General features: G+C 48.4%; 1 protein-coding gene across 3 annotated transcripts in view; it reads right to left on the bottom strand.

The window, feature by feature from the left end:
- The window catches only part of LOC133358213 (116 kDa U5 small nuclear ribonucleoprotein component), a 44,429-nt gene extending 19,169 nt beyond the window's left edge, over positions 1-25,260 (bottom strand). The window contains exons 1-11 of one of the 3 annotated variants that reach the window (XM_061576456.1): positions 25,238-25,260; positions 19,825-19,957; positions 15,476-15,635; positions 14,124-14,202; positions 10,150-10,225; positions 7,733-7,798; positions 5,541-5,576; positions 2,804-2,894; positions 2,089-2,171; positions 411-577; positions 40-167 (exon numbers count right to left, since the gene is read on the bottom strand). In XM_061576456.1, coding sequence (XP_061432440.1) covers positions 40-167; positions 411-577; positions 2,089-2,171; positions 2,804-2,894; positions 5,541-5,576; positions 7,733-7,798; positions 10,150-10,225; positions 14,124-14,202; positions 15,476-15,635; positions 19,825-19,932 — 994 coding nt within the window. In that variant the 5' untranslated portion in view covers positions 19,933-19,957; positions 25,238-25,260. Of the gene's footprint in view, positions 1-39; positions 168-410; positions 578-2,088; positions 2,172-2,803; positions 2,895-5,540; positions 5,577-7,732; positions 7,799-10,149; positions 10,226-14,123; positions 14,203-15,475; positions 15,636-19,824; positions 19,958-21,484; positions 21,677-25,237 lie in introns of those variants that run through there. The other 2 variants (XM_061576455.1, XM_061576454.1) reach the window with 2 other exon arrangements.
- Between the last annotated feature and the right edge of the window lie 357 nt (positions 25,261-25,617).

Here is a 25,617-nt window from a genome sequence, read left to right as displayed (position 1 = left end):
CAAACTTGACTCCTTGTAAAAAGGTGTCAGTTTTCTCACCGTAGACGTCGGAGTAGATCTTGGCGAAGGAGCCGAGCGTGAAGCAGACGCTGTACTCCGAGCTGGCGAAGCAGACGTTGCCCAGCAGTGGCGACACCACGAGGCCGTCCTCGCTCTCCGAGTACAAGCTGCGGCGGCGTAAACGCACGGGGTCCAGGTCAACGCGTTGCAACGGGCGCAATGCAGAGAGAGACACGACGAAAGATCGGCGCGCGAGACCGTCCGAGCACACCCGGACCCCTTTCCCGCTCCGTGACGTCTGCAAGTTGCAAGGTGGGTCCTCCGTTCACCTCCGAACCATTTGCTCGGGGCGGGCGGGCGGGCGAGCGAGCGAGCGAGCGGGTTCGACGCGCGCGCACGGCGCTACGAACCTCAACAGGCTGTTGACCTCGTCCACAATGTGTCGCAACTTGAAGTAGGCGTCGGTGGGCGGCAGCTTGAGCTCCAGCACCAGCCGGTCGATCTTGTTGATGCACACGGTGATGGCGAGGCGCTCCTGGACCGCGTGCTTGATCAGCCGCTCGGTGTTGAGCATCACCTGGGGGCGGGCGGGCGGCGGAGCGGTGTTGGCGCGTCTGCTGGCGCTACGAAAGCCGGCGGGGGGGGGGGGGGCCCGAGATCGATTCCCGCTCGCGGCCGCCCCTAGATCGACTCGGCCTCAAATGAGCACCCGGTGCGATGCGTGGTAAACATCGGCACTGGGGAGACAAAGGCGGCCGGGCGCGGTGCCGGCCACCCAGCCCGTCGTGTGCCGTGTCGTCGGCCTTCGTAGGTGCTGCTCGCTAACAGCACTCGCCTCAACAGTCCGTTACAGGCTATACGGGGGATCTTTATCTTTGTGTCGAGACCACGATGGACAAGCCAAACGCTGGGCCGTGTCCACTCCGAAGCGAGCGTTTGCTCGGCTTGCGAGTTGCTTAAAACCGAATCGCTTACATGTGGATGCCCGTGCAACCAGTTGCTCAACACGGTTGCTTGCAGTTCACACGGGGCACCAAGGCGTCAGTGATTTGCTGCTCAAACGAGCACCCAAGGTGGCGCTCATCTTCCATTCACAGGCTGCCATCGGGGCGTTATATACGACATACTTCACCAGCCGTGTTAAAGACTGTGCTGCTGAACCATAATGCCATAGCAGGCGGTATGCACTGAATCAAGTGGGAAAGTAAGGCCTGCTGATGATGCAAACAGTCTGCATCAGCAGCAGGCCATGCTTTCCCACCTGATGACGGACACTTGTGTTGCGCCCGAAACGTCGTCATTTATTTTATTTTTCTACCTACGTGACTTTACCAAAAGAACCAAAGAGTGTGGATTCCTGCAGTCACGAAAGCTTCAAATCAAGATTGAATCAAGTATTGGAGTACTTCTAATCAGTGTGCTGCAGGTACATCCAGAGCTATATGTTAGAGAGGCATCCAAATACTCCGAATGATAATAATCCAAATCGACCGCTTTCTGTAAATGATTGTAAATGTTGTAGTGGGTTTACTCTCCAACACACAAGCGGTGTGCTGAACAAGTAACCAATTGGCATGTTTTGTTTATGTGAAAAAACTTTATTATGTTTTCTTTTTATTATTTTATTATTTCCATTCTACGTGACTTTACCAAAAGAACCAGGAAGATAAACCTTTACTAATTGGTTGTGTCTGGTGGTGGTGGTTCAACGGCAATTTGTATATTTACGTGATCTAACCCCGAAAAACCCCCTCTATTATGGATATTGGTCGCGAAGGACTACGCGTTATGTTAAACTGATGAGGAAAAACGTTATCGCAACAGGAAAATGCGTGCGGGCCTCAAACAAATCGGCGTTGATAAAAGCAGACGAGGCAGAGCGTTGCACGTGCCATTTGGTGGTCACGTGGACAGTGGCACGCAAGGCATGATGGGAGTCGCGCCGCCTTATGACCGTTTGCGAGCATGCCTTTTGTTTTTCACGTTGTCAAGTACTGTTTAATGGCTGGCTAACGTTGCTTCACGAAGGCGAGTTAATTAAACACGCAATAGAATACAGGGTGTGTAACAAAAATAAATGAACCTCACCCCCTCTGCTGCGTCAATGAAGAGCACAACGCCGTCGCACAGCCTGAAGGAGGCCGTGGCTTCGTCGGAGAAATTGACGTGCCCTGAAAGAAGAAAATGCCATCGTCAACTTCAAATCCCACACAACAACAACCGCCATTCGCCACTAAGTGGCGGTGACGTCCCCACGGCGCTTGTGCCAGGCTATGTGCACGTTGAGACCACGTGAAGTGTCGAACGCCCGCTGGCAGGAGAGGTCACGGGGCAGACCCAGGTGCCACGGGTCGACTGACTGAGATAACTGGCCGATGCACCGCCTGTGCCCCATACATACGCATTGACTTTGAAACGGATCGGCCTACACCAGAGACAGCCTCCCCTTCATAGCCTTGTCTCACCACCAGCGTTAGATGAGAGAACGCCAAAAGGCAAACAGCATAAAGGTTGGAAATATCAAGGTATTACTAGCGTGGATTGAGCAAATATTTGAACATATCCTAACACCTGTAATTGTTGCCGGACAGGGTAAAGCCGATTCATTTCTCATCGTTTTGACGAGCAAACTGCCCTTCCGCCAAAAGAAAGTCCCGTAGAAAAACAAAACCGGAACACAAAAAACAACCGCGCACCACACGCGGAATTGAAAAAAGCCATTCCCATTTGTAGCGCGCACCGCTGAGTTTCGCGAACCGCGACAACGCGGGCAAGCACAGGCGGCGGTGACCGCATCACTCACCCGGCGTGTCCATGATGTTGAAGAGGAAGGATTTCCCCTTCGAGTCGGGCAGCACCATGGTCACCGGAGTGCTCTTGATGCTCACCCCTCTCTGCGCAGAGAGCGGCACGGCCACGCGAAACACTTCAAACGACTACCCCAACGCGTTGCACCACGACACAGAAAAATCGTCGCCGGCGTCGTCGTCGTCAACATCGGCCATGGGGATCGCCTTTCGCCTTTGTTCTCTGATCTAACACTGGTGCAGACTAGGCCATAAAGAAGCTCTGACGTAAGCTAATCAGTTTAAAAGGCAACGCGTGTATTATCAGAGAGCATTTCTGCTCGCAAGTTTCGCCACAAGTACCTGTGTGGTGTGTGGTTCATACGGGGGGCTTGACGTCTGTTTGGTGTGTGAACATTTTAAAACCTATTCTTGGTTTTTTCGGTAAAGTCACGTAGAAGGGAAATAATAAAATAATATTATCAAACAATAAAATTTTCACGACGTTTCAACTGCAACACAAGCAATCATCATCAGGTGTGAAATCCACAGCAAGAAAATTTGTGGATTTCACACCTGATGATGATTGCTTGTGTTGCAGTCTAAACGTCGTGAAAATTTTATTGTTTAATATTTGTATTATTTTATTTTTTCCCTTCTACGTGACTTTACCGAAAGAACCAAGAATATGAATCCCCGCAGTCACGAAAGCTTTAAATCAAAATTTCAAAACCTGTTTTATTGCCAGAAAGGGGTAAAGCCCATTTTTTGATCCTGTCAAAAGGGTCCCATAGAAATAGGACCACGAAGACGGATGACAGCAAGACGCAAACCCAAAGGGGAAACATCTCTCGTCGTCTTTCTAGGCCGTGTCCCAGACTGCCAGACACAAATGTGACGAACTGTGAACAAATTACGGGCGTAGACCAAAGCACCTAATGGCCCGTTCAAAATCGATCGTCACGCTTCCTGATTCGTGACAATCGTGTGGGGTGGTGACTTCACCGCCCGGCGGTGGCCGAGTCCCCGCTGCTTGTCACGGGGGTGCCACGGTGGCTAAGAGATGTTAACTACCTCGCCTGGTATACGGGAGGTCGTCGGTTCGATCCCGACCCTGACGCCTGCTGCTGTATATTTGGAGTTTGCGTGTCTCTCTCTCTCTCTCTCATCATCATCATCACCACGGTGGCTAAGAGATGTTAACTACCTCGCCTGGTATACGAAAGGTCGTCGGTTCGATCCCGACCCTGACGCCTGCTGCTGTATATTTGGAGTTTGCGTGTCTCTCTCTCTCTCATCATTACCACGGTGGCTAAGAGATGTTAACTACCTCGACTGGTATACGGGAGGTCGTCGGTTCGATCCCGACCCTGACGCCTGCTGTTGTATATTTGGAGTTTGCGTGTCTCTCTCTCATCATCATCATCACCACGGTGGCAAAGAGATGTTAACTACCTCGCCTGGTATACGGGATGTCGTCGGTTCGATTCCGACCCCGATGCCTGCTGTATATTGAGTTTGAGTGTCTCTTTCTCTCTTTCCCCGTGGTCGCGTGGATTTTTTCTCTGGGTCCTCCGTCATTTCCTTCCACGTTTAGAATCAACATCACACGTTTAGAGTATTTGGCTGCTGCTACAAATTTCCACGTGACGATAAGCCCACTTCGTTGAGCTATCATTTGTGATAGCCAGGCCGCTTCGGAGAAAGAGCTTCATAGCTCAGTGGGCCTTACCTGGTAAAATAAAAAGTCTAGCTTAGTCACAGAGGTTCGCCATACGAATCGGCCCAGGTTAATACTGGCCGTGCACCAACCATCAAAAACACTAAACAAATACGCTCCGTGCACTTAGCAGAGGACGTTAAAATTGCAGTGGTGTCATTTCAAGAGGGAGCAGGTGATTGTGCAGCGGCGGTGGCGGCATTTTCCAAATTCGAAAAATGAACCCGCAAATCAATAAATTGGGAATCGCTTAGCAGAGGTCGCAAACGGGTTTTGATTTCTTACCCGTACCCGGCCGCACCAGGGTCGAAAATGGGTACCCGTACCCGTACCCTACCCGATACCCGGCTACCCGTACCCGGCCGGGTATCGGGTACCCGATTGCGACCTCTGACACTTAGCAATCGCCAACACCTAATGCTAAACCCTGGCAAGAACCTCTCGAGTTCAGTTAACAAGCGTAATCAATCATATGTGATTGAAAAGTATGTTCATATGGTAATAGGTTTTTACCCTTTTATCTGGCAACAAAACTGACACCTTTATACAAGGGATCATGTTTGCATTAACCACAACACTTGCGGTCAAAATGCAAACAAAAAGACAACTCTGATAATGTATGCACTGTCCTTGAAATTGATTGGTCCACACCCGAGACAACTTTTCTTAGAGCCCAGTCTCACATGGTGTTGGATCAGATGACGCCAAAAGGCGCACAAATCAAAGACAACGCACCATCAGAGTATTGAGAGCTCGGGGTAAGCATTTACATGATGAGACCTCCTTCAGTTTTGTTGCCAAATAAAAGGGTAAAAACCTATTACTATTCTTTCGCACCGTACGGATCCAACCGTGCTAATCGGAGGTGCGGTGTATGTTGAACTTCTTTTGCACCGCACGTAGTCAACCGTGCTAATCGAAACGCTGGAGGGGGAGACGATAAGATTTGAACCAAAGCTCTGGGTGGTGAAAATCTCCGCGGGGTGTCTGTCGGTGGTTGTGAAAAGGCAATCGGGGGCGTGCGCGATCGTTACCTCTTGCTCCGTGAACAGCGTGTCGGTGTACCGCAGCTGCACGCAAAGACACACGCACACAAACGCGTCAATACAAACCATTTCAACATCGATTAAAGGACTGCAGTTTGACGTGGCACATATAGCCACGTCAACTGACGCACAAATTGCTATGCGGTGTGATGATACTGCCCGAAGGGAAAAAATAAATACACTCTTTTTTTTGCCCCCGGTAAAGTCACGTAGGTAAATTTTTTTTTTTAAATAAAAGAAATGAAAACTAAATTAAATCGCGACAATGTAGCGAAAGCACGGTGCGCGTTCGCTACGTTTATGTTATTTATTAAAAAAAAAATTTGCCTACGTGACTTTACCGAAAAAAACAAAGAGTATGAATCCTTGCAGTCACGAAAGTTTCAAATCTAAAAAGATTTACGCCTAACGTTTTTAAGATTTTATTTGTTTCACTATTAATAAAACATACGGATGAAAGCAAACTCCACCCTCACGTGCCTCGTATTCCACGACTCCAGCAGAGTGCTGTTGTTTTTACTCAATTCTCTTGTGGACATTTGTTCAGCACCCAAACACGTTTATCGGTAAAGTCACGTAGGTAAAAAATAAATATTCTTAGGTTTTTTCGGTAAAGTCACGTAGGTAAAAAATGTAAATTAATAAAAGTAAAATAAAATAAAAATCACGAAGTTTCGGAGAAAACACAAGCTTCCGTCTTCAGGTGGAACCGTCACAGCACGATAGCACCTTGATACAGCTATCGTGCTGTGACGGTTCCACCTGAAGACGGAAGCTTGTGTTGCCTCCGAAACATCGTGATTTAATTTAGTTGTTTTCATTTTAAGTTTATTTTATTTTTTACCTACGTAATTTTTCCCGAAAAAAACCAAGTATGGATCCTTGCAGTCACGAAAACTTCAAATCTAGAATCAATTCACCTCTACGAGAGCAGTGGCAGCCCTTCGCGCTAGGGTAGAAGGGCCCACAGAAGAGAATATCAGAGCTACCGCTCGCATGCCTTCATGTGACCTCCAGTGCATACAGTCGGGGGGGTGGGGGGGGGGTGGCATGCTTCATCGCCCGCTCTGCGAATGGCAGCAACGCCCCGTCTCACGACGGCAAAACCGATCGCGTCATTCTCAAAGAGCTGGAAATGAGCCAAATTACGCGCCAAAGAAAATGTAACGCGCTAGGTATTTTGGCGCAATCATAGGTGACCGGGGTGAGACAATCAGCTACCAACAACACTCCAGCTGGGTTATCTTAACGAGACCCGAGACAGGTGAGAGCGAGCACGCACGCTGCCAAACTCTGGGGGGGTCAACTTGGTGATCTACGGTCCAATTTTATCACAAGCCTTAACGGCACACGGCACCTCTCCGGCAAACACAATTACTCGGAGAAACCACGGAGAGAATTGGAAGGGCAACGTCACAGCGTGGCCTAAGTTCTGTCTGATCAATGGAAAAAATAAAAAGTTTGTTGAAGACTTAGTTCGATGATCAAAAGTGATCGGTCGGCTCACTGAAACCTGTGGGGGCGGTCACATGACCTCCGTGATCCGACGCAAAACATGGGTCGGCAAACGAAATAATGAGGGCAATTTTTGGGGGAATTCGCAAAAAAAACCTAAACATTCCAAGAGCTGCATTGCACTGTGTTCTGCTTCATGAACAACAGTGACAAAGCCGTTGCTCAAAGAGCCGCATTCGGCTCCGGAGCCGCAGGTTCCCACCCCCTGAACCGGAAAGCGTCCGTCCCAGTTGCTCACCAGGAACAGCAACAAACCAGATTTGCCCGCATATGGGAAACTGAAATCGTTAAAGAGTAACAAAAAATGCGTGACGGCCATTGGAAGTGACGACCTCCTGGCAACGATCGCCCTACGCTGCCCCCAGGGTGTTATGGCTGCCTTCAGGGACCAGGGTGTTGCGTAGGGCCATCAAAATGTTTGCGGAGGCGCAGGGCAATATGCCAAATGTGTCCTCTTCTCAAGTCCCCTTGGCGCCTTTTCTGAGGCCCCCTTCGGACCTGAGCCCTGGAACAAACTGCCCTACTTCCCCCACCCCCCGACTCACCCCACCCTACCACCACCAGCACCCCTCCACCCCACCACCCGACTAAACCTCTGACTTCTGTAGCCAAACGAGGATGCTGGGCTCAAGCGTTCTAATGCGGCAAATATCGAGGGCACTCACATCTTTGTCATCTCTCTTGCGGATTTCAGGATGCGTTTGCTCGATCAAGCAGTCCACGAACGACGTCTGCAAACGAGAGGGAAGGTTGTGACGCGCGCTCCGCACAGGTCAACAGAATGTTACGCGAGCCGACGATGGTACAATTTCTATGCCGGCCAATTCCTGCCCTGAGATCGTTGGGATCTTACGGATGGAACGCGCCTTGCAAATGTAAATTGTTATTGGTACGGCTTGATTAATTCCATACACCGTGCTAAGCAATTAACGAACAAAAACCACGGGCAACAACACAAGTAGAAAAATGTTACCGCAAAATCAATTATTCGAAGCGCTTAATTTTCCTAGGAAATCCTGATGAAAAGCAACGGGCCGAACGTTACAAGAGATGGCGAGTGCCAGACCCCGTTGTTAATCTGGCGGCTCGAACGACATTGCCCAACGTAGGCAGATTAAAATATTGCCCGCTGCGTAACAACACGACAATCAATGAAGGATGCGGGGAATGAAAAAAGACACAACTCAACAAACTCATTGCTGCCCTTAACAGCTCCTTACCAACATCACGCCATGTAAATCTAATCGCAACCCAGGGGCATCATAAGCAGACCATCTCATAAGTAGCTCATACATTTCGATTTAAAGCTTTCCTGACTGCAGGGATTCATCTTCTGGTAAAGTCACGTAGAAGGGAAATAATAAAATAATAAAAATAAAACAATTAAATACAATTCTCACGACGTTACGGCCACAACGCAAGCAGCCGTCCTCAGGCGAAGAACAGGTCTGTCGGAAAGACAGCGTCTGAATGGGACAGCGTCTCATTATTCCCCTTCTACGTGACTTTACCGAAAGAACCAAGAAGATCACTCATACATATGTCATCATTATGATCATCGTCAATCCACTGCTGGATGAAAGGCCCCCCTCTCAAGCTGCCCGCCATCTCTCGCCATCCTGCCATGTCATTAATCCACGGAGCACCTGCAAAGTGGGCCCATTTCACCGCCTCATCTTGACACAGTTGCATGCCCTCTCAGGACACGTTCCATGCCTTGGCTGCAACTAGTTATTATCCTCGACTCATCGTCCACCGTTTACGCCATCTCCTAATAAGTATAACCCGTAAAAACAAAGTTTTTCACTATAAATCCTTTATATGCGTGGCGGCTAGAGTCCTCTCGTCCTCTGGCTTGAGATGGCTGCCACCTATGGGTCAGATGATTGTCTGCCAGTATTAAGCAATTGCTAATTAAATATTTAATTTGTTTTCCCTAAACAGTGTAACATTTTGGAAAAAAAATTTCACGAACATTAATTGTCTCGCACAACGAGTCTGTGTGCAAAATGTCAGCTCGATTGGATCACGGGAAGTGGGTTAAAAAACGACCGAAAGATTTGCACGGTCGTAACCAAGCAAGCACGCAAGCAAGCAAGCGAACTTAATATAAAGGATTTAAAAAGTGTCCTGCCCAATTTGACACCTAGTAGGCTTTCGCGTGCAATATTATTCATAATCAAGGTTTTTTTTTTGGGTTAGGTCACGTAAGTATAAATGTGTCACTTGCCCACCACAGCCAACCAGATTAAGGGTTTGTCACGTAAACAAAATTTACTTCAGCACAGCGGTGCGTTGGAGAGTAAATCCAGAACATTTCGGTCAATTCTGGCAAAGTCGCCCGATGATGCTGGATGTAATTACCGGCGAAATGTAACAGTACTCAAATTGTAAATGTTGTAGATATACTCTCCAACACACAACCAACCGGTGGGGCTGAACTGGTAACTAATTGGCACGTCTTCTTTACGTGACAAATCTTATCGGTTGGCTGCGTCGGGTGGTGGCGGATTAACGACACATTTATACTCACGCCATCGAACCCAAAAAGAAACCTTTATGTCCTGCCCAAGCCAACTTCACTGTTCTCCCAATGCAATTGACGCATCGTGATAATCGACTGACATTTGCAACGTCGGCCAGTAACGCCGCGAGGCAACGGCGGCGCCGTCAGCCGCGGCCTCGCAACTTAACCGGAGTTAACGTCCCGACGGATAACGGGAAAGGACGGACGACGACGTTTTCGGCTACGTGAGTGTTGGGGAAGGGTGGGGCGGGTTGAGGCGACGGCAAAATCGGGTCGCGGTGTTAATCAAGCGGCGACGTGTTGGCGAAACGGACGTTAAAAAAAAGGGGAGAGACGTAAATCTGCGGTACTACTGAATTTCCCTAGCCGAGGGTTTGTGTTGGGTGGGGGGGTGGTGTTACTTTTCCATGATGCAGGCGTCCAAATACGTCTTCACTGTTAATAAAGTGACGACACGTGTTTGCAGAAACGACATAAAAGTGGGGAGAGCCGAGGGTTTGTGGACGGTGGGGGATGGTGGGTGGAGGTGGGTGGTGGTGGGGGGGGGAGTGTTACCTTTCCGTGATGCAGGTGCCCGCACACCGCTATGTTCCTGATGAGGTCAGGGCTGTCCATCAGATCGGCCAAAAACCTGCAGGAAAGAATCACCCACAACCAGCGCGGTTAATCTATGCACAGGACTGCACTTTCCTTTTAACCGGACCGGTGCTTGCGAACCGCTGCTCACGTCACGAATCAATCCCAAACGGACACGCACAAAAAATATACATATATATTGACGTACAAACACTCTGCAGCAGCATGTGTTGTTCCGCGCAGCGTCTGTCGTTCAGGGCGGTCGTGTGCCCAACCGTTTGCTCGTCACGCAACTCTACACTCTACCGCGTTAGCCCGACTGGGTGCTGTCATCTGCCTGCGCGGGGGTTACGCAATCGTACTTCACGCATCGGTCAGCGTGTGCTACCAAAGGCAGGTGGTGGGGGGGGGGAGCGTAGCGTAGACATGTAAAGCACAGGAAGTACGCGCCGAAGACAACCCGCTGTTACGTACGTGACGGCAGTTGCTTTTTTGCTCGGACTGCCATTTGCTTCAGGAGCATGCGCTTGACTTTATTGCCTGTTTATTGTTTGCTTTCGTCATGTTGGCGACCACGGGGTTCACCCGTCGACCAGCGGCGGGGACTTCATCCTGGCACTCTCGAGGTTCTAGCCTCGTCGAAACAAAGAGAGACGTCTCACGACAGTCCAAAACGCTATCCAGGCGCTAACAAAATCCTGCCGGGCTTCCGAGCTCCGACAAAGATCGGGTAGGAAAATTCTCCAAAAAATGGTGGGGGGGGGGCGGAAGGGATTGTGAGTAATAAATGGTTGTTAAATCAACTGGCATTGAAAAAAAACACAGGCACTGGCGAAGGCGACAGGGCGACGAGCCGGTCGATTTATCGCGCACGATCCAACAACCGTGGCAGCGCTCGGTAATAAAAAAAAACGCCGTTGCTTCGGCGATCGCAACTTTCTCCCCAATGCACAGAAGGCAGATTTCAAAGCAAAGGGCACATCATGACCATCGCGGGTCCACAGAGTTCCGCTCGCTGCGCACGGGAAGCCTCATCTTGCAGGTAATTAAACGCCGGCTAAGAAAGCAGAGCCCGCACAGTGCACCTTGCACCTCGCGCTCGCGGACACGGCACGAGCGGACGGGAAACTTTGTGTCGTTGGAAGTGGAGTCCAAGTCGGGGGGGTGGGGGGGGGGAGATAGTGGCGCTGCCAAACAGCTGTGAGAATTGAACTGTGGAGAACTTCAAAAGGGACCGGGGGTGAGTCGAACCCGGGTCACGAGAACGACGCAAGAAGGGCGAAGCCAAAATCTACCGCAAGGACGTTAAAAGCTAAATCACGAACGTGAGCAAACTCCACTTTATGCTCAACATGATGATCCTAAAGATGCCTTCAATATTAATCTACTGGGCCAGGGACGAGCGAGGCGCAAACACGCCTTCACACATCAGTGAACTGCACTCTAAATCCCGATCACACACCTTCCATATAACAATGCGGCGTCTCTTTAATTGATCAATTGGTAGAGCGATATATCAACAAAGAAAGGCAATTATCCCCCGTATAGCCTTAATAGACTATCGGGGCAAGTGCTGTTAGCGAGCACCTATGAAGGCCGGCACGGCACACGAGGGGGTGGGTGGCCAGCACCACGCCAGACCGCCTTTGTCTCCCCAGTGGCGATGTTTACACCGCACCAGGTACTCATTTGAGGCTGTGTTGACCTAGGAGAGGGCCTGGGACCGGCTCAGATAATCGTCACCGGTGTTGGCCATGTGCGGGAATCGAACCCGGGTCGTAGTGCAGCACAACCGCTCCCCATATATACGAGGGCGCGCACACACCCACCACACACATCAACTTTCAATTCCGAGTACACGCAATAAAATTATCTGCAAATTGGATTTCCCAGCAGGGCGTTATTGATCCGCGAACCAAACCAAATTATTGCCGGGCGGCAAAGCACGACTTTTTGGCTAAATTCAATGTTATTAAAAATGTCGCTTTCAACGACATTAACATACAAGCACGCACGCGCCGTCCCATTGAATTTCTTCCTACTCACCCCCCCCCCACCAGCCGAGGCTCTCCCCAAGCTGTCAACAGTTTAAGCGAGAGACACAAGCCCCAAATGTCTCGTCTCGCGAGAAAGCCACGCAATTGTTTTGTGGCCTCTAGGCACAATTTCCAACACAATAATCTACACACCACCCGCCCACACACCACCACCACCACGCTGCCCCAGGGGAAAATCATGCATTTAAGTGGAGTTTTTTGGGGGTTTTCAAAGCCAGCGTGATCCCTTTTACATCTGTCACTAGCGTCTGTGTGATTCATAATACGAACGAGCGTTTTTTTTTTGCCACCGTGGCAAGATGTTAACGACCTCGCCTTGGATACACGAGGTCGTGGGTTCGATCCCGACCCTGCCTCCCGATGTATATTTTGAGTTTGCGTGTCTCTCTCTCTCTCCGTGGTGAGATGTTAACGACCTCGCCTGGTATACAGGAGGTCGTGGGTTCGATCCCGACCCTGCCTCCCGCTGTATATTTTGAGTTTGCGTGTCTCTCTCTTTCTCCGTGGTGAGATGTTAACGACCTCGCCTGGTATACAGGAGGTCGTGGGTTTGATCTCAACCGGGACCCCGACGTCTGCTGTATATTTTTAAGTTCGCGTGTCTCTCTCTCTCTCTCCCAGTGGTAGCGTGGATTTCTCTAAAAAACAGCTATGCAGCCAGCTGAGTGGGCCTTACCTGGTACAATAAAAAATATATGATATCTATCCATAATATGGTCAGGCGAAGCGTGTACACACACACACGCCATGAGATTCATTATTGAGAGACCGCTGCCATCTGGTGACCGCGCACGAGCCCAACGCTCAAAAGGGACGACGTGCGGCTCGCATTAACTCGCCGAGGAGAGAGAAAAACCCACGCGCCCCCCCGCCCGCCTTCTGCTTGGTTTCCAACACGGAGTAGGAGAATTGCCTCGACTTACAAAGGCGACTGCTCGCTCGTGCCACTGCTGGCGGAACGGCCTCTTTAAGAGGGAACTGTCAAGAGCGTCCCCCCCCCCCACCTTCCCCCCCCACCTCCGAGGGAATATTAACAATAAAAAAACATTTTCAACACGCAAATATTTTTTTTGTAAAATGGACGAGTTCATGTCCGATCGCAACTCGCTAAGAAGAGCAATCGAGCATACGGCCAACGCTTCCAATTTGGTATTTGGACATCTGAACACCCGGTTTAATTTCCAGAAAGGAAAACATCAGTTCGACTTTCAAAACCACCACCCCCTCCTGCGTACAACCAGAGGCCACGTGGAGAGATGGGGCGGTGAATGTCTGTGGATATCCACTTCCGCGAGCACGTTTACTCGAACGCGCGGAGGACGCTGCAAACGATCCAAACGGATTGTCAGGTGAGGCTTTGCACAATTAAATGACATTCTTGAGAAATCTTCTTGGTTCTTTCGGTAAAATCACGTAGAAGGGAAATAATAAAAATAAAACATAATAAAATAATTCTCACGACGTTTCGGCCAGCACGCAAGCAGCCGTCCTCAGGTGAAGAACAGGTCTGTTGGAAAGACAGCGTCTGAAGTCCAACAGACCTGTTCTTCACCTGAAGACGGCTGCTTGCGTTGTGGCCGAAACGTCGTCAGAATTATTTTATTGTTTTATTTTTATCATTTTATTTTTTCCCTTCTACGTGACTTTACCGAAAGAACCAAGAAGATGAATCCCTGCAGTCACGAAAGCTTTAAATCTAAATTCTTGAAAATTTCCACTGCTAACCGACAGCGAGGGAGACAACCACGCGCCCATTTCATCGATTCGTGCAAATGCGTCACACATCGCCTCTTCATGTGCCGTCGACAGCACAATCCGGATGGAATTGGGAAGGAAAAATGATTAAAAGATTGAAGCGGAAACCCGGTAAATTGAGTCTTTAAAGCAGAGCCTTACTCCATTTCGTAGACTGTGGGTGGCAGCTCCTGCTCCACCATGCTGAATTTCTTCGTTTTCACGGGTTTGATGATTGGCTCTGCAGGGCACATTGCACAAGCGCAAAGGCACGCACGTACGCACGCATGAACCACCACAGCACGACCGGAGCCCCTAAACATCTTCCCTCCCCTTCCCTACCCTCTAGGCACCCCTCCATCGTTGACCCCCCCCCTTCCCTCCCTACCCCAACGCACCCCTCCATCATGACCACCTCCTCTACCCCTCTCTATCCCCTCCGCTACCCCCTACGCACCCTCTGTGGTCACCCATTCCTCACACCTTGCATGCCCCTGTTTGATTGCTAACATCACTAACCAGCGATCGCTAACCGCCACTAACCAGCGATCGCTAACCGCCACTAACCAGCGATCGCTAACATCACTAACCAGCGATCGCTAACATCACTAACCAGCGATCGCTAACATCACTAACCAGCGATCGCTAACATCACTAACCAGCGATCGCTAACCGCCACTAACCAGCGATCGCTAACATCACTAACCAGCGATCGATAACATCACTAACCAGCGATCGCTAACATCACTAACCAGCGATCGCTAACCGCCACTAACCAGCGATCGCTAACATCACTAACCAGCGATCGCTAACATCACTAACCAGCGATCGCTAACATCACTAACCAGCGATCGATAACATCACTAACCAGCGATCGCTAACATCACTAACCAGCGATCGCTAGCATCACTAACCAGCGATCGCTAGCATCACTAACCAGCGATCGCTAGCATCACTAACCAGCGATCGCTAGCATCACTAACCAGCAATCGCTAGCATCACTAACCAGCGATCGCTAACATCACTAACCAGCGATCGCTAACATCACTAACCAGCGATCGCTAACATCACTAACCAGCGATCGCTAACATCACTAACCAGCGATCGCTAACATCACTAACCAGCGATCGCTAACATCACTAACCAGCGATCGCTAACATCACTAACCAGCGATCGCTAACATCACTAACCAGCGATCGCTAACATCACTAACCAGCGATCGCTAACATCACTAACCAGCGATCGCTAACATCACTAACCAGCGATCGCTAACATCACTAACCAGCGATCGCTAACATCACTAACCAGCGATCGCTAACATCACTAACCAGCGATCGCTAACATCACTAACCAGCGATCGCTAACATCACTAACCAGCGATCGCTAACCGCCACTAACCAGCGATCGCTAACATCACTAACCAGCGATCGCTAACCGCCACTAACCAGCGATCGCTAACATCACTAACCAGCGATCGCTAACATCACTAACCAGCGATCGCTAACATCACTAACCAGTGAGCGGCTGCGTGTCCTCTTCCTGCACCACAGTCTCCACCTCTGGTCCGTACACCTCTTCAGCAGTGGGGTAGTACTTCTTATCCTCATGCAGCACCACCTCCATTCCCACGGGCTCCTCTTCACCGTCACCTGCCTCCTCCTCATCCTCTTCAGCCTAAAGACGAAACAACGGGGACGTTATTAATCAGCATTTTCCCACAATTTTTTTTGTTTACCGGCCCAGGGCTGTATTATACACAGGTGACGAGCACCCGGCCTTAACGCTAACGTAAGCAAGAAATCGCTTGGATTTGTATTATTATTATGATGATGCAGAAGCAGTGAGGGGACATCTGCTGGGATATGTGCGGCGGTGGGGGGGGGGGGGGGCAGCAGCCCTTGAGTGGGGGGCAGGAAACGTTGATGATGCTGGGAGCTGGAAGCTGCGGAGCATCTGCCTTGGGGGGGAACGGAGTCATGGGGAGGTGGATAACGGATGCGACCGCCCCCGCGCCCCCCCCTCCATACGCCCCCCCCTACCCCGGGCATGCACGACACGCCACGCATAATGTCCCGCGGAGCCCGCTTGCGCACACACACACCCACCTGCTGTCTCGCGCAGCGAAACTTGTACACAACAGCAGCTGCCCGAGTTTGTTGTTGTTGTTGTAACCGTCATCATGCAGAACGGGACACGGGACGTAATTGCCCGTGAGGTTTGTGTTTGTGTTGTCGTTAAGTTTCCGTTTTAATGCCGGGTTTTCCGACCGCGACGTGTAGAAACGGACGCGCAAGGCGCTTTCAAAGATGCTGCGTTGCGTCCCAAGGGCAAAGGGGGTGAAGGGGGTGACGACCTTGCCACAGCGGCCCCCTGTCGTGTCGCCGTTGTGCGTGTGGTGTGCGAACCGCCAACACGGCGAATACAGAATCAGAGTCTTTATTTACACTGCAGAGGAATCCGCTGAACTATGAGGCTCTTTTTCACACATGTCCAGTCGGGGCGGGTCAAAAAGTTACAACGCCACACAATGCAAAAACACAATTGGCGTGCAAAGTATAGCAAAGGTAGGAAAGTCACTCATTAAAATACCCAATAACAGAGCTATTTTTTATTTTACCAGGTAAAGCCCACTTTAGCTAATCGCTTTTTTTTCAGAAGCGACCTGGCCATGAGAGTTCAACAAAGTGACTTATCACCACGTGGAAATGTATGACAGCCAAACAGAGGCAAAGGCCTAATGATCGGTGATGCCAACAACGGCAAAACTTTTCACGCCTCCCAAGTCATTTTCTCTCCTCGACAGCGAGTGAATAACTGTACGCGTTATACAAGTTAAGATTATTATCACTACTACTACTTTAGTACCACAAATTTATTTCTATGGCTATCAAGAGTGACGCAATGATAACCCGCCCAATTCAAATGGCTGTCACGTCATTACAGTGTTATTGGCCATTAAAGGAAATTGGAACTCCTGAAGTTACACGCCACCTCAGGTAGTACGGACAAGTGAAATATCTGGCTATAGAACCGTGGGACCAGTGCTCTGCCTACACCACCTCAACGCAGAAAGGCTGTCGCGGGTAAAGTGCGATTATCTTCAGAGAACTACCCAAGAACAACACGGATATCATAAGGCCCCACCAAAAGAGATGATACAAAAAAAGGTCACAAGACTTAAAATATAGTCCAAAAAGTGAAAGTGGTTTTTTTTTTTTGCTCGAATGAGCATTGGAAGGGCCATGCATCCTCAACCATTGTTAACTTCCCCACAAAGTGGTATATAGTTTATCGACCATAGGGGGATGATGGACTATAACCCCCCTCCCCACCCAACAGGATTGGAATCTCCTCTACCACTCAGCCACCTGTCAGCTTAAAATATTAGAGTACATATTACATTTGTAAATTGCTCTTTTTATTGCCATGATCATTGGACTTGTAATAACCATGCATCTCTCCTGACATTTAAAAACGGTTCCTTCCCAATCAGTCTTTTATGGGAAATTGGATTTCCTGAGTGGTCATTAGGAACATAATTGCTTTTGAACTATACCCTATTACACAGATGAAGTGTATGTTACTGGAATTAAGTTATAGATTTGACACATGACTGTACGCTATTATCATTTCATTCATGTTGTTAATCTACTGTGGCTGAATGTTTATAATGTCATTTTAACACGTAAGCTTTCGCGACCAATATTATTCATAATCAACGTTTTTGTGTTAGACCGCGTTATTTATAAATGTGTTGTAACCCTCCACCACCAGACACGGCCAATCAGTAAAAAAGTGTCACGTTGACAAAAGACAAATAGTTCACTGCTTTAGCCCACCGGTGTGTTGAAGCGTGAAATCACAAAAAAATAGTAAATGTTGTGGTTTCATGCTTCAACACACCGCCGATTGGCCGTGTCGGGTGGTGGATGGTTACGACACATTTATAAATAACGCGATCTAACCCAAAAACGTTGATTATGAATTTATTAATGTAGCTCAGATTTTTTTTTTATACGTTAAGATGTTTACTACGTTGCTTAGTGTCAAGAGCACTGAGTCGGCACTGGCGATGTCTCAAGTTCCAGCCCAGATCACAGCTCGGGGACTCAAAAGGTTTACGATTTTGTACAAGCTTTTGTACAAAATCTGAATGAAAAAAAACACGACAATTTGTGACCAACGTGCAGCCAATTCCACGACAAAATATACGACTTACGACGCAGTTGTAAATTAGCAACAAAGTGGTCAAGGTTAGAGAGGGAACCATCGATGGCCATTGTACAGTCACATCAATCACACTTTGGCGGTCATGGTTCATCCAGTTACTCCTCTTACTAAATTAAAAACTAAACTTTTTTTTACACGCTTTTATTTAACTCACTCTATCTGTTGTCGTATCCTCAAATCTTGTAACTCTATTGTAACCCACTTCCCAATGTGCTATCGACTGCAAACTTGGTATACATGTCATACTGATGACAATACGACATTCTATCATAAAAAACATATATTTTAAAACATTCTTTTACACGCTTTTTATAAACTCAATCTGTCTGTTGTCATATCCTCAAATCGTTTAACTCAATTTTAACCCACTTCCCAATGTGGTATCAGCTGCAAACTTGGTATACGTATGTCATACTGATGACAATACTATATTCTATAATTAAAAAATATATAAATATATATTTTAAACAATCTTTTTTATATGTTATGTTTCGCCTTGGGTCTAATTGTCCACGTTGGCTGTAAATCACCACGGCCGCTTACGCTGTGGCAAGTTTCGGGGCCACTTCCTGGAGTCGTGGAGTTCTGCCATTACTCGTACGGTACATTTCATTAAAGCGTGTTTTAAAAAAACTATTTTTTTTATTTTACTTATTATTTTACCAGGTAAAGCCCCACTGAGCAATATAGCTTTTTTTTCCCGAAACGACCTGGCCACAAATGATAGCTCAACGAAGCGGCTTATCGCGTGTAAATGTATAGCAGCCAAATACTCTTAAACACATGTTGACCCTGAATGTAGAGGAAACCAAGGGAGGACCCAGAGAAAAATCCACACGACCACGGGGAGAGAGAAAGACACGCAAACTAAAAATATACAGCAGATGCCACGGTCGGGATTGAACCCACGGCCTCCTGTATACCAGGCAAGGTAGTTAACATCTCACCACGGGGAGAGTCACGCAAATTCAAAACATACAGCGGGAGGCAGGGTCGGAATCGAACCCACGACCTCTTGTATACCGCGCGAGGTCATTAACATTTCACCACGGGAAGAGAGACAGACACATGCAAACTCACAATATACACCAGACGCCACGGTCGGGATTGAACCCACGGCCTCCTGTATACCAGGCGAGGTAGTTAACATCTCACCACGGGGAGAGAGTCACGCAAACTCAAAACATACAGCGGGAGGCAGGGTCGGAATCGAACCCACGACCTCTTGTATACCGCGCGAGGTCATTAACATTTCACCACGGGAAGAGAGACAGACACATGCAAACTCACAATATACACCAGACGCCACGGTCGGGATTGAACCCACGGCCTCCTGTATACCAGGCGAGGTAGTTAACATCTCACCACGGGGAGAGAGTCACGCAAACTCAAAACATACAGCGGGAGGCAGGGTCGGAATCGAACCCACGACCTCTTGTATACCGCGCGAGGTCATTAACATTTCACCACGGGAAGAGAGACAGACACATGCAAACTCACAATATACACCAGACGCCAGGGTCGGGATTGAACCCACGGCCTCGTGTATACCAGGCGAGGGAGTTAACATCTCACCACCGTGGTACCCTTTGCCTTTGGTCACCAGCACCACTCAATGCAGTTTAACAATTACCTCGTCTCTTGGTTGGTCATCTCGTTCGACCTCATCATCCTCCTCGTCGTCCGAGTCCAGCTCCGGCCCGATGTAATTGCCAAACTCATCATAGAGGTCTGTGTCCATGCTGGCGGCTGCTAATCAGGACGCCCTACAGTTGCGGAGAGGGGGTATGGGTGAAGAGAGACAAAATTATTTATAATTGAAAGCACTGCGACTAAAATTCAATCTTGACTTAAAGCTTTCGTGACTGCAGGAATTCATATTGTTTGGGTCTTTCGGTAAAGTCACGTAGGTAGGTTCAAATTAATAAAAATAAATGAATAAAAACTACGACGTTTCGATCACAAAACAAGCGATCGTCGTCCTAATGACGATCGTTTGTGTTGTCCTCGAAACGTAGCAGTTTTTTATATTTAATTTTTATTAATTTGAACCTATCTACGTGACTTTACCGAAAGACCCAAATAATATAATTAAATCACTTCAATATCGCAAAGTGTACAGCCAGTTGCCAAAGCACTGCAAAGTCTTTAATATCAGACAACTTGACAATATCGACAGAATGCATACATTGTGTGGATTTAAGCAGCATTTTGTAGTTCTATAACATCAAGAGGCCTCTTGGGTAACTGTCTCTCGTTTGTGAATTCCATATTTCTATGGCCGGTGCTAGCCATTCATATAACACAATAGCAACACAAGCCTGTCCACAAAATTCAATGAATAATTGTGCAATACTGGGTTGTATAATGTAAGAACGGTATAATATAGCACCATATAATGCATGGTAAAAAATTCGAAATGTATCACACGTGGGAAGGGGTGATGTATGGAAACATAAAAAGGTAGTGAAAGGTTACAAAGTAAAAAAAATGGCAAATATATGGAAAACAAATGGAGAAACGGGCGCAAAGTGTCAGCAAAGTTGCGGATGTATGTTGAACTTCTTTCGCACCGTACGTAGCCTACCGTGCAGAGGTCGCTACCGGGTACCCGATACCCGTACCCTGGTGCGGGTATGAGGTCCTACCCGTACCCTGGTGCGGCCGGGTACGGGTAGGCCCCGAGTCACTGGTGAGTCACCGTTTGTCACTCATTTCGGGTAGGGCACGGGTAGAATACGGGTACCCGTACCCTGGTGCGGCCGGGTACGGGTAAGGAATCAAACATCGATCTACAATCTTAACTTTGGAGCTTTCGTGACTGCAGGAATTATTCTTTGGTTCTTTCGGTAAAGTCACGTATAAAGAAAAAATAATAAATTAAATAATAGCATGTGTTGCAATCGAAACGTCGTATGCTATTATTTAATTTTTTTTTCTTTATACGTGACTTTACCGAAAGAACCAAAGAATAACATCGATCTACACTCGTCCGTAAGTAAACACATTCACCAAACCGCGCACCACTGACCAGCGCAGTGGAGTTTGCTGTCAAACACCACCACCCTCAGGCCGTACGGAAGCCCCCTTTCACACAGCAGTGGATTGATTTTGTATTTATGTTTAAACCCACAAACCCCCCGGGGCTTGTACATTAACCATAAGCCGTAGCGTGTGCTTAAAAAAATAACTCTAATTGTTTACAACAACCCGATCCTTGTGGTGGAGCGATTTGGCGGAAACCGTTGCCGAGCGAAGCCTGCACCAGGCCCATGCGAGCGCGGCCCGCGTACCAACGGGGGCGTTTCGGCTCCTGCGACGAGGTTGAGAGGAAGAGACGAGGAGGGTGGACGAGGTGGAGGAAGAGGAGCGAGGAGGAGGAAGAGGATAAGTAGAAGAAGTCGTGGCGGCAACAGGAGCCGGGAGAAACAGCGCCTGCTGTGTTGAGCAGCGTGGTTACCACGCTGTGTACGGCGCGTCGGAAGGGGAGTGGGTGGGGGGGAGACCCACGCGGAACGCGATTGTAAAATAGCGAACAGCATCCTGACGGTCCCCGGGTTACGAGAGACCCGACTTACGGAAGTCCGACCTACGGAAGCCCGACCTTATGGAAATGCTACAAATAAATAGGACCTTTTTTGCCAGTTCTATAACATCAAGAGGCAATCAAACAGGTGTTAATATGTTCAAACAACAAATAATGTCTGCGTTAATCACACGTACTTGTGGTGAACATGCAAACAAAATATGCTCCGATAAAATTAGATTTGACTTTGAAACTAATTGGTCTACACCAGAGACAGCCTTCTTTACACATGATTCCTTGCAAAAAGTTTCTATTTAGTCTTTGAACATCTTAACATCTGTTTTTTTTTGCTAGAAAGGATAAAAACCTATTTTTTTCATACTTTGATACAGGAAAAATAAGTCTCATTTTGTAGCTGCTCACCCCGAGTTATAAATGTCCTGATGGTGCATTGTGTCTTTGTATTGTTCGCCTTTTTGCGGCGTTCTCTGGCCCTGCAATGGTGAGACTAAGGAAATGCTCCCATAAAGCATGTTTGCGTTAGTTACGTAAACGCAAGTAGTGCATCGTGGTGAGGTTGCGAATTAAAACCGTGGAGCGAGACGTAAGACGGGTAGCCTGACGCCTCACTAGGATTAACGATTAATGTAATTTATCTTGATTTTGGGGGGAAATTGTCCAGTTCCCGGCATACGGAAAATTCGGGTTACGGATCATTCTCGGGAAACCTATCCCTTCCGTAACCCGGGGACTGTCTGTACTGTCGGGAGGACCCACACTAGTATTCTCGTGCAGTGACGGCAGCAGTAACTGCGTTCAGGAGCTCGGCGACCCGTTGTTAAAGTCTGCAAGCCAAGACGAGAGGGCTTCGGGAGAGACGCCGTTCGTGGAGTCTTGCTGACAGCGCATGCTACAGCCGATTACTCGATGGGTCCATAGTTTGGATTGCAAGGACACAATTCACTGCTGTGGCTTGTCTTCAATGTATCTCTATGGGTCTCTATGGGCTTCCTCCGTATCTCTATGGGTCTCTGTGTCAATATATCTCTGTGTCTCTATGGCTTTACTATATTGGTCCATAGTTTGGATTGCAAGGCCACAATTCACTGCTGTCGCTTGTGTCTTCATTGTATCTCTGTGGGTCTCTATGGGTTTACTCCTTATCTCTATGGGTCTCTGTCAATGCATCTCTGTGTCTCTGTGGATTTACTCTCTGGGTCCATAGTTGGCGTTGCAAAGCCACAATCGCACGGCGGTGGCCTGTGGCTTTTATTTCCCATTCAAAAATATCGCTCCTCTTACTCTCTCCACGATTTGCCAACCCCGCGTCCAATGGGACATGAAAAAATTATGCTCGCGTTGAAAAAAATATATTTGTACGTGTCAGCCAGCCAGCCTGCCTGCATCCTGTATCTAACCAGATGATAATACACCCTGCACTGAGACACATTTGCAAGGGCGGCCGGAGCATGCGCGCACGTGCTTGCAGAGACAGACACGTCACGTGCTTCTCCACGGCGAAGATCAATCCTGGGTCTATCTTCTTGCTCTCTCTTTCTGCGTCAGCCTCCCCCACATCCTACCTCCTCCTCCTTCCTCCTCTCTCTGTACCTTGAAGGTTGACACCCTCTGACAGCAAACGGCCGTCTTCAGACCGTGCTTGCTGAAAAGGTCAAACACAGCGCACTGCTGCAGCCCGCGGCGATGAAACTCCGACTCATCACTCGCGATGCCCCACGGTGCCATGTGCTGAAGTCGCCCCGGGCACGGCAAAGACAAAGATCCCCCGTATAGCCTCTAACAGACTGTTGGGGCAAGGGCTGTCAGCGAGCAGCAGCACCTATTGAGGCCGGCGCTGTAGACGAAGGGGGTGCGGTGGCCAGCACCATGCCCGGCCGCCTTTGTCTCCCGCAGTGACGATGTTTATACAAAACTGACACCTTTTTTACAAGTTTTTAATTTTTTTCATTTTTCATTTATTAGGTATAGCCCTGTGAGCCATTCGGCTCTTGAATCGGGTGCAACCGCAACAAACAAAAAAACAAAAACATGAACAAGAAAACATCTTAAAGTGACTATGTGCAAACAGAAAATCCAAGAAAAGACAGCAAAATATTGCAGAAAAAGCACCGTACACCAACACTGTGTGCAAAAATCCCAGTGGGATGCAAGTCAAACAACAACAACCACAAGACAACTTAGATTAAGGCCATCAGTCTAACTCTGTACTACAACAAACAAACATGGCCAAACCGAAAAACTTTTTAAAAATCACCAAAATAAAGCCATAAAAGCAATGAAACAGTGATCATAGGAACTGTGACCGAATTTTCACAATAAACGACGTAGCTGGCTGCATGAGTCACTCCACAACAGCAGGAGCATCAGTCAAGAAGTCATGTTTGCATTGACCACAATACCTGCGGTCGGAATGCAAACAAAAAAGACAACTCTGATAATGTATGCACTGCCCTTGAAATTGATTGTTCCACACCCGAGACAGCTTTCTTAGAGCCGAGTCTCACATGGTGTTGGACCAGATGACGCCAAAAGGCACACAACTCAAAGACAATGCACCATCAGAGTATGAGAGCTCGGGGTAAGCATTTTAAAAAGGTGTCAGTTTTGTTGCCAGAGGTAGTTAACATCTCACCACGGAGAGAGAAAGACACGCAAACTAAAAATATACAGCGGGAGACAGGGTCGCAATCGAACCCACGACCTCCTGTATACCAGGCGAGGTAGTTAACATCTCACCACAGAGAGAGAGAGAGAGACACGCAAACTTACAATAAATAGCGGGAGGCAGGGTCGGCATCGAATCCACGACCTCCTGTATACCAGGCGAGGTCGTTAACATCTCACCACGGAGAGAGAGAGACACGCAAACTAAAAATATACAGCGGGAGGCAGGATCGGGATCGAACCCAGGGCCTCCTGTATACCAGGCGAGGTAGTTAACATCTCACCACGGAGAGAGAGAATGACACACGCGAACTAAAAATATACAGCGGGAGTCAGGGTCGGCATCGAACCCACGACCTCCTGTATACCAGGCGAGGTAGTTAACATCTCACCACGGAGAGACACGCAAACTAAAAATATACAGCGGGAGGCAGAGTCGGGATCGAACCCACGACCTCCTGTATACCAGGCGAGGTAGTTAACATGTCACCACGTAGTTGCTTTCGCCAGACAGGCAGACGTCTTGAATTTCAAAGACCCTTCCAGTTCCCTTTGATATCACGGTCACCGTGACTGTTATTCTCTCTCTTGTCTCCCTCTCATCTACCAGATTTATCTCAGCCATGTTTCAACTATTCATACGTTTGTACTTCTATCAAGGTTGCTGAGCACAGGCCCAAATAATCCAGACGTCAAGCGAACCAGCCACAAACAGCACTATCTACCGGGCATCTTTGACAAAGAGCATTATAGCTCGTCGGATTCCTCCAGAATAAATATTCTGTTGAAGGTATGATAGATACAGAGTTACTAACCACGCTTGGATTACTGATACCTTTTTTCAAATTTGAACAAAAAGTTGTTCGGTGTTGAGAAGTATAAGATAGAAATAAAGAAAGTAAACATTCTACAGGATCGCTCCTTTGCAGTGTCGCCCATCAAGCTCATCACACCCTGGCCTCGGTTGAAGTCCCCCCCCCCTACGGATCCCAGGGGGTGCTTTTTCCGTCGCCACAAAACAAACGAAACAAAAGCAACGCGACAAGATGTCACAATTAGTCGGCGTCAAACGGACGCGACAAACAGTTGAGGGGGACTTCAGACCGCCGGACGCACGCGCGCGCGAGCTCCCGGGGCCAAAAGTCTTCACGAGACGCCTTTAAATCAGCGTGACACTTGGGACGGGACCGCTTCTTCCTTTCACCGCCTGCTGTC

Source organism: Lethenteron reissneri, chromosome 61 (genome assembly GCF_015708825.2).
Source record: "Lethenteron reissneri isolate LAM-NWPU_2019-01 chromosome 61, ASM1570882v1, whole genome shotgun sequence".
Lineage (NCBI taxonomy): Eukaryota > Metazoa > Chordata > Hyperoartia > Petromyzontiformes > Petromyzontidae > Lethenteron > Lethenteron reissneri.
This window is presented reverse-complemented; position numbering and strand designations above follow the sequence as displayed.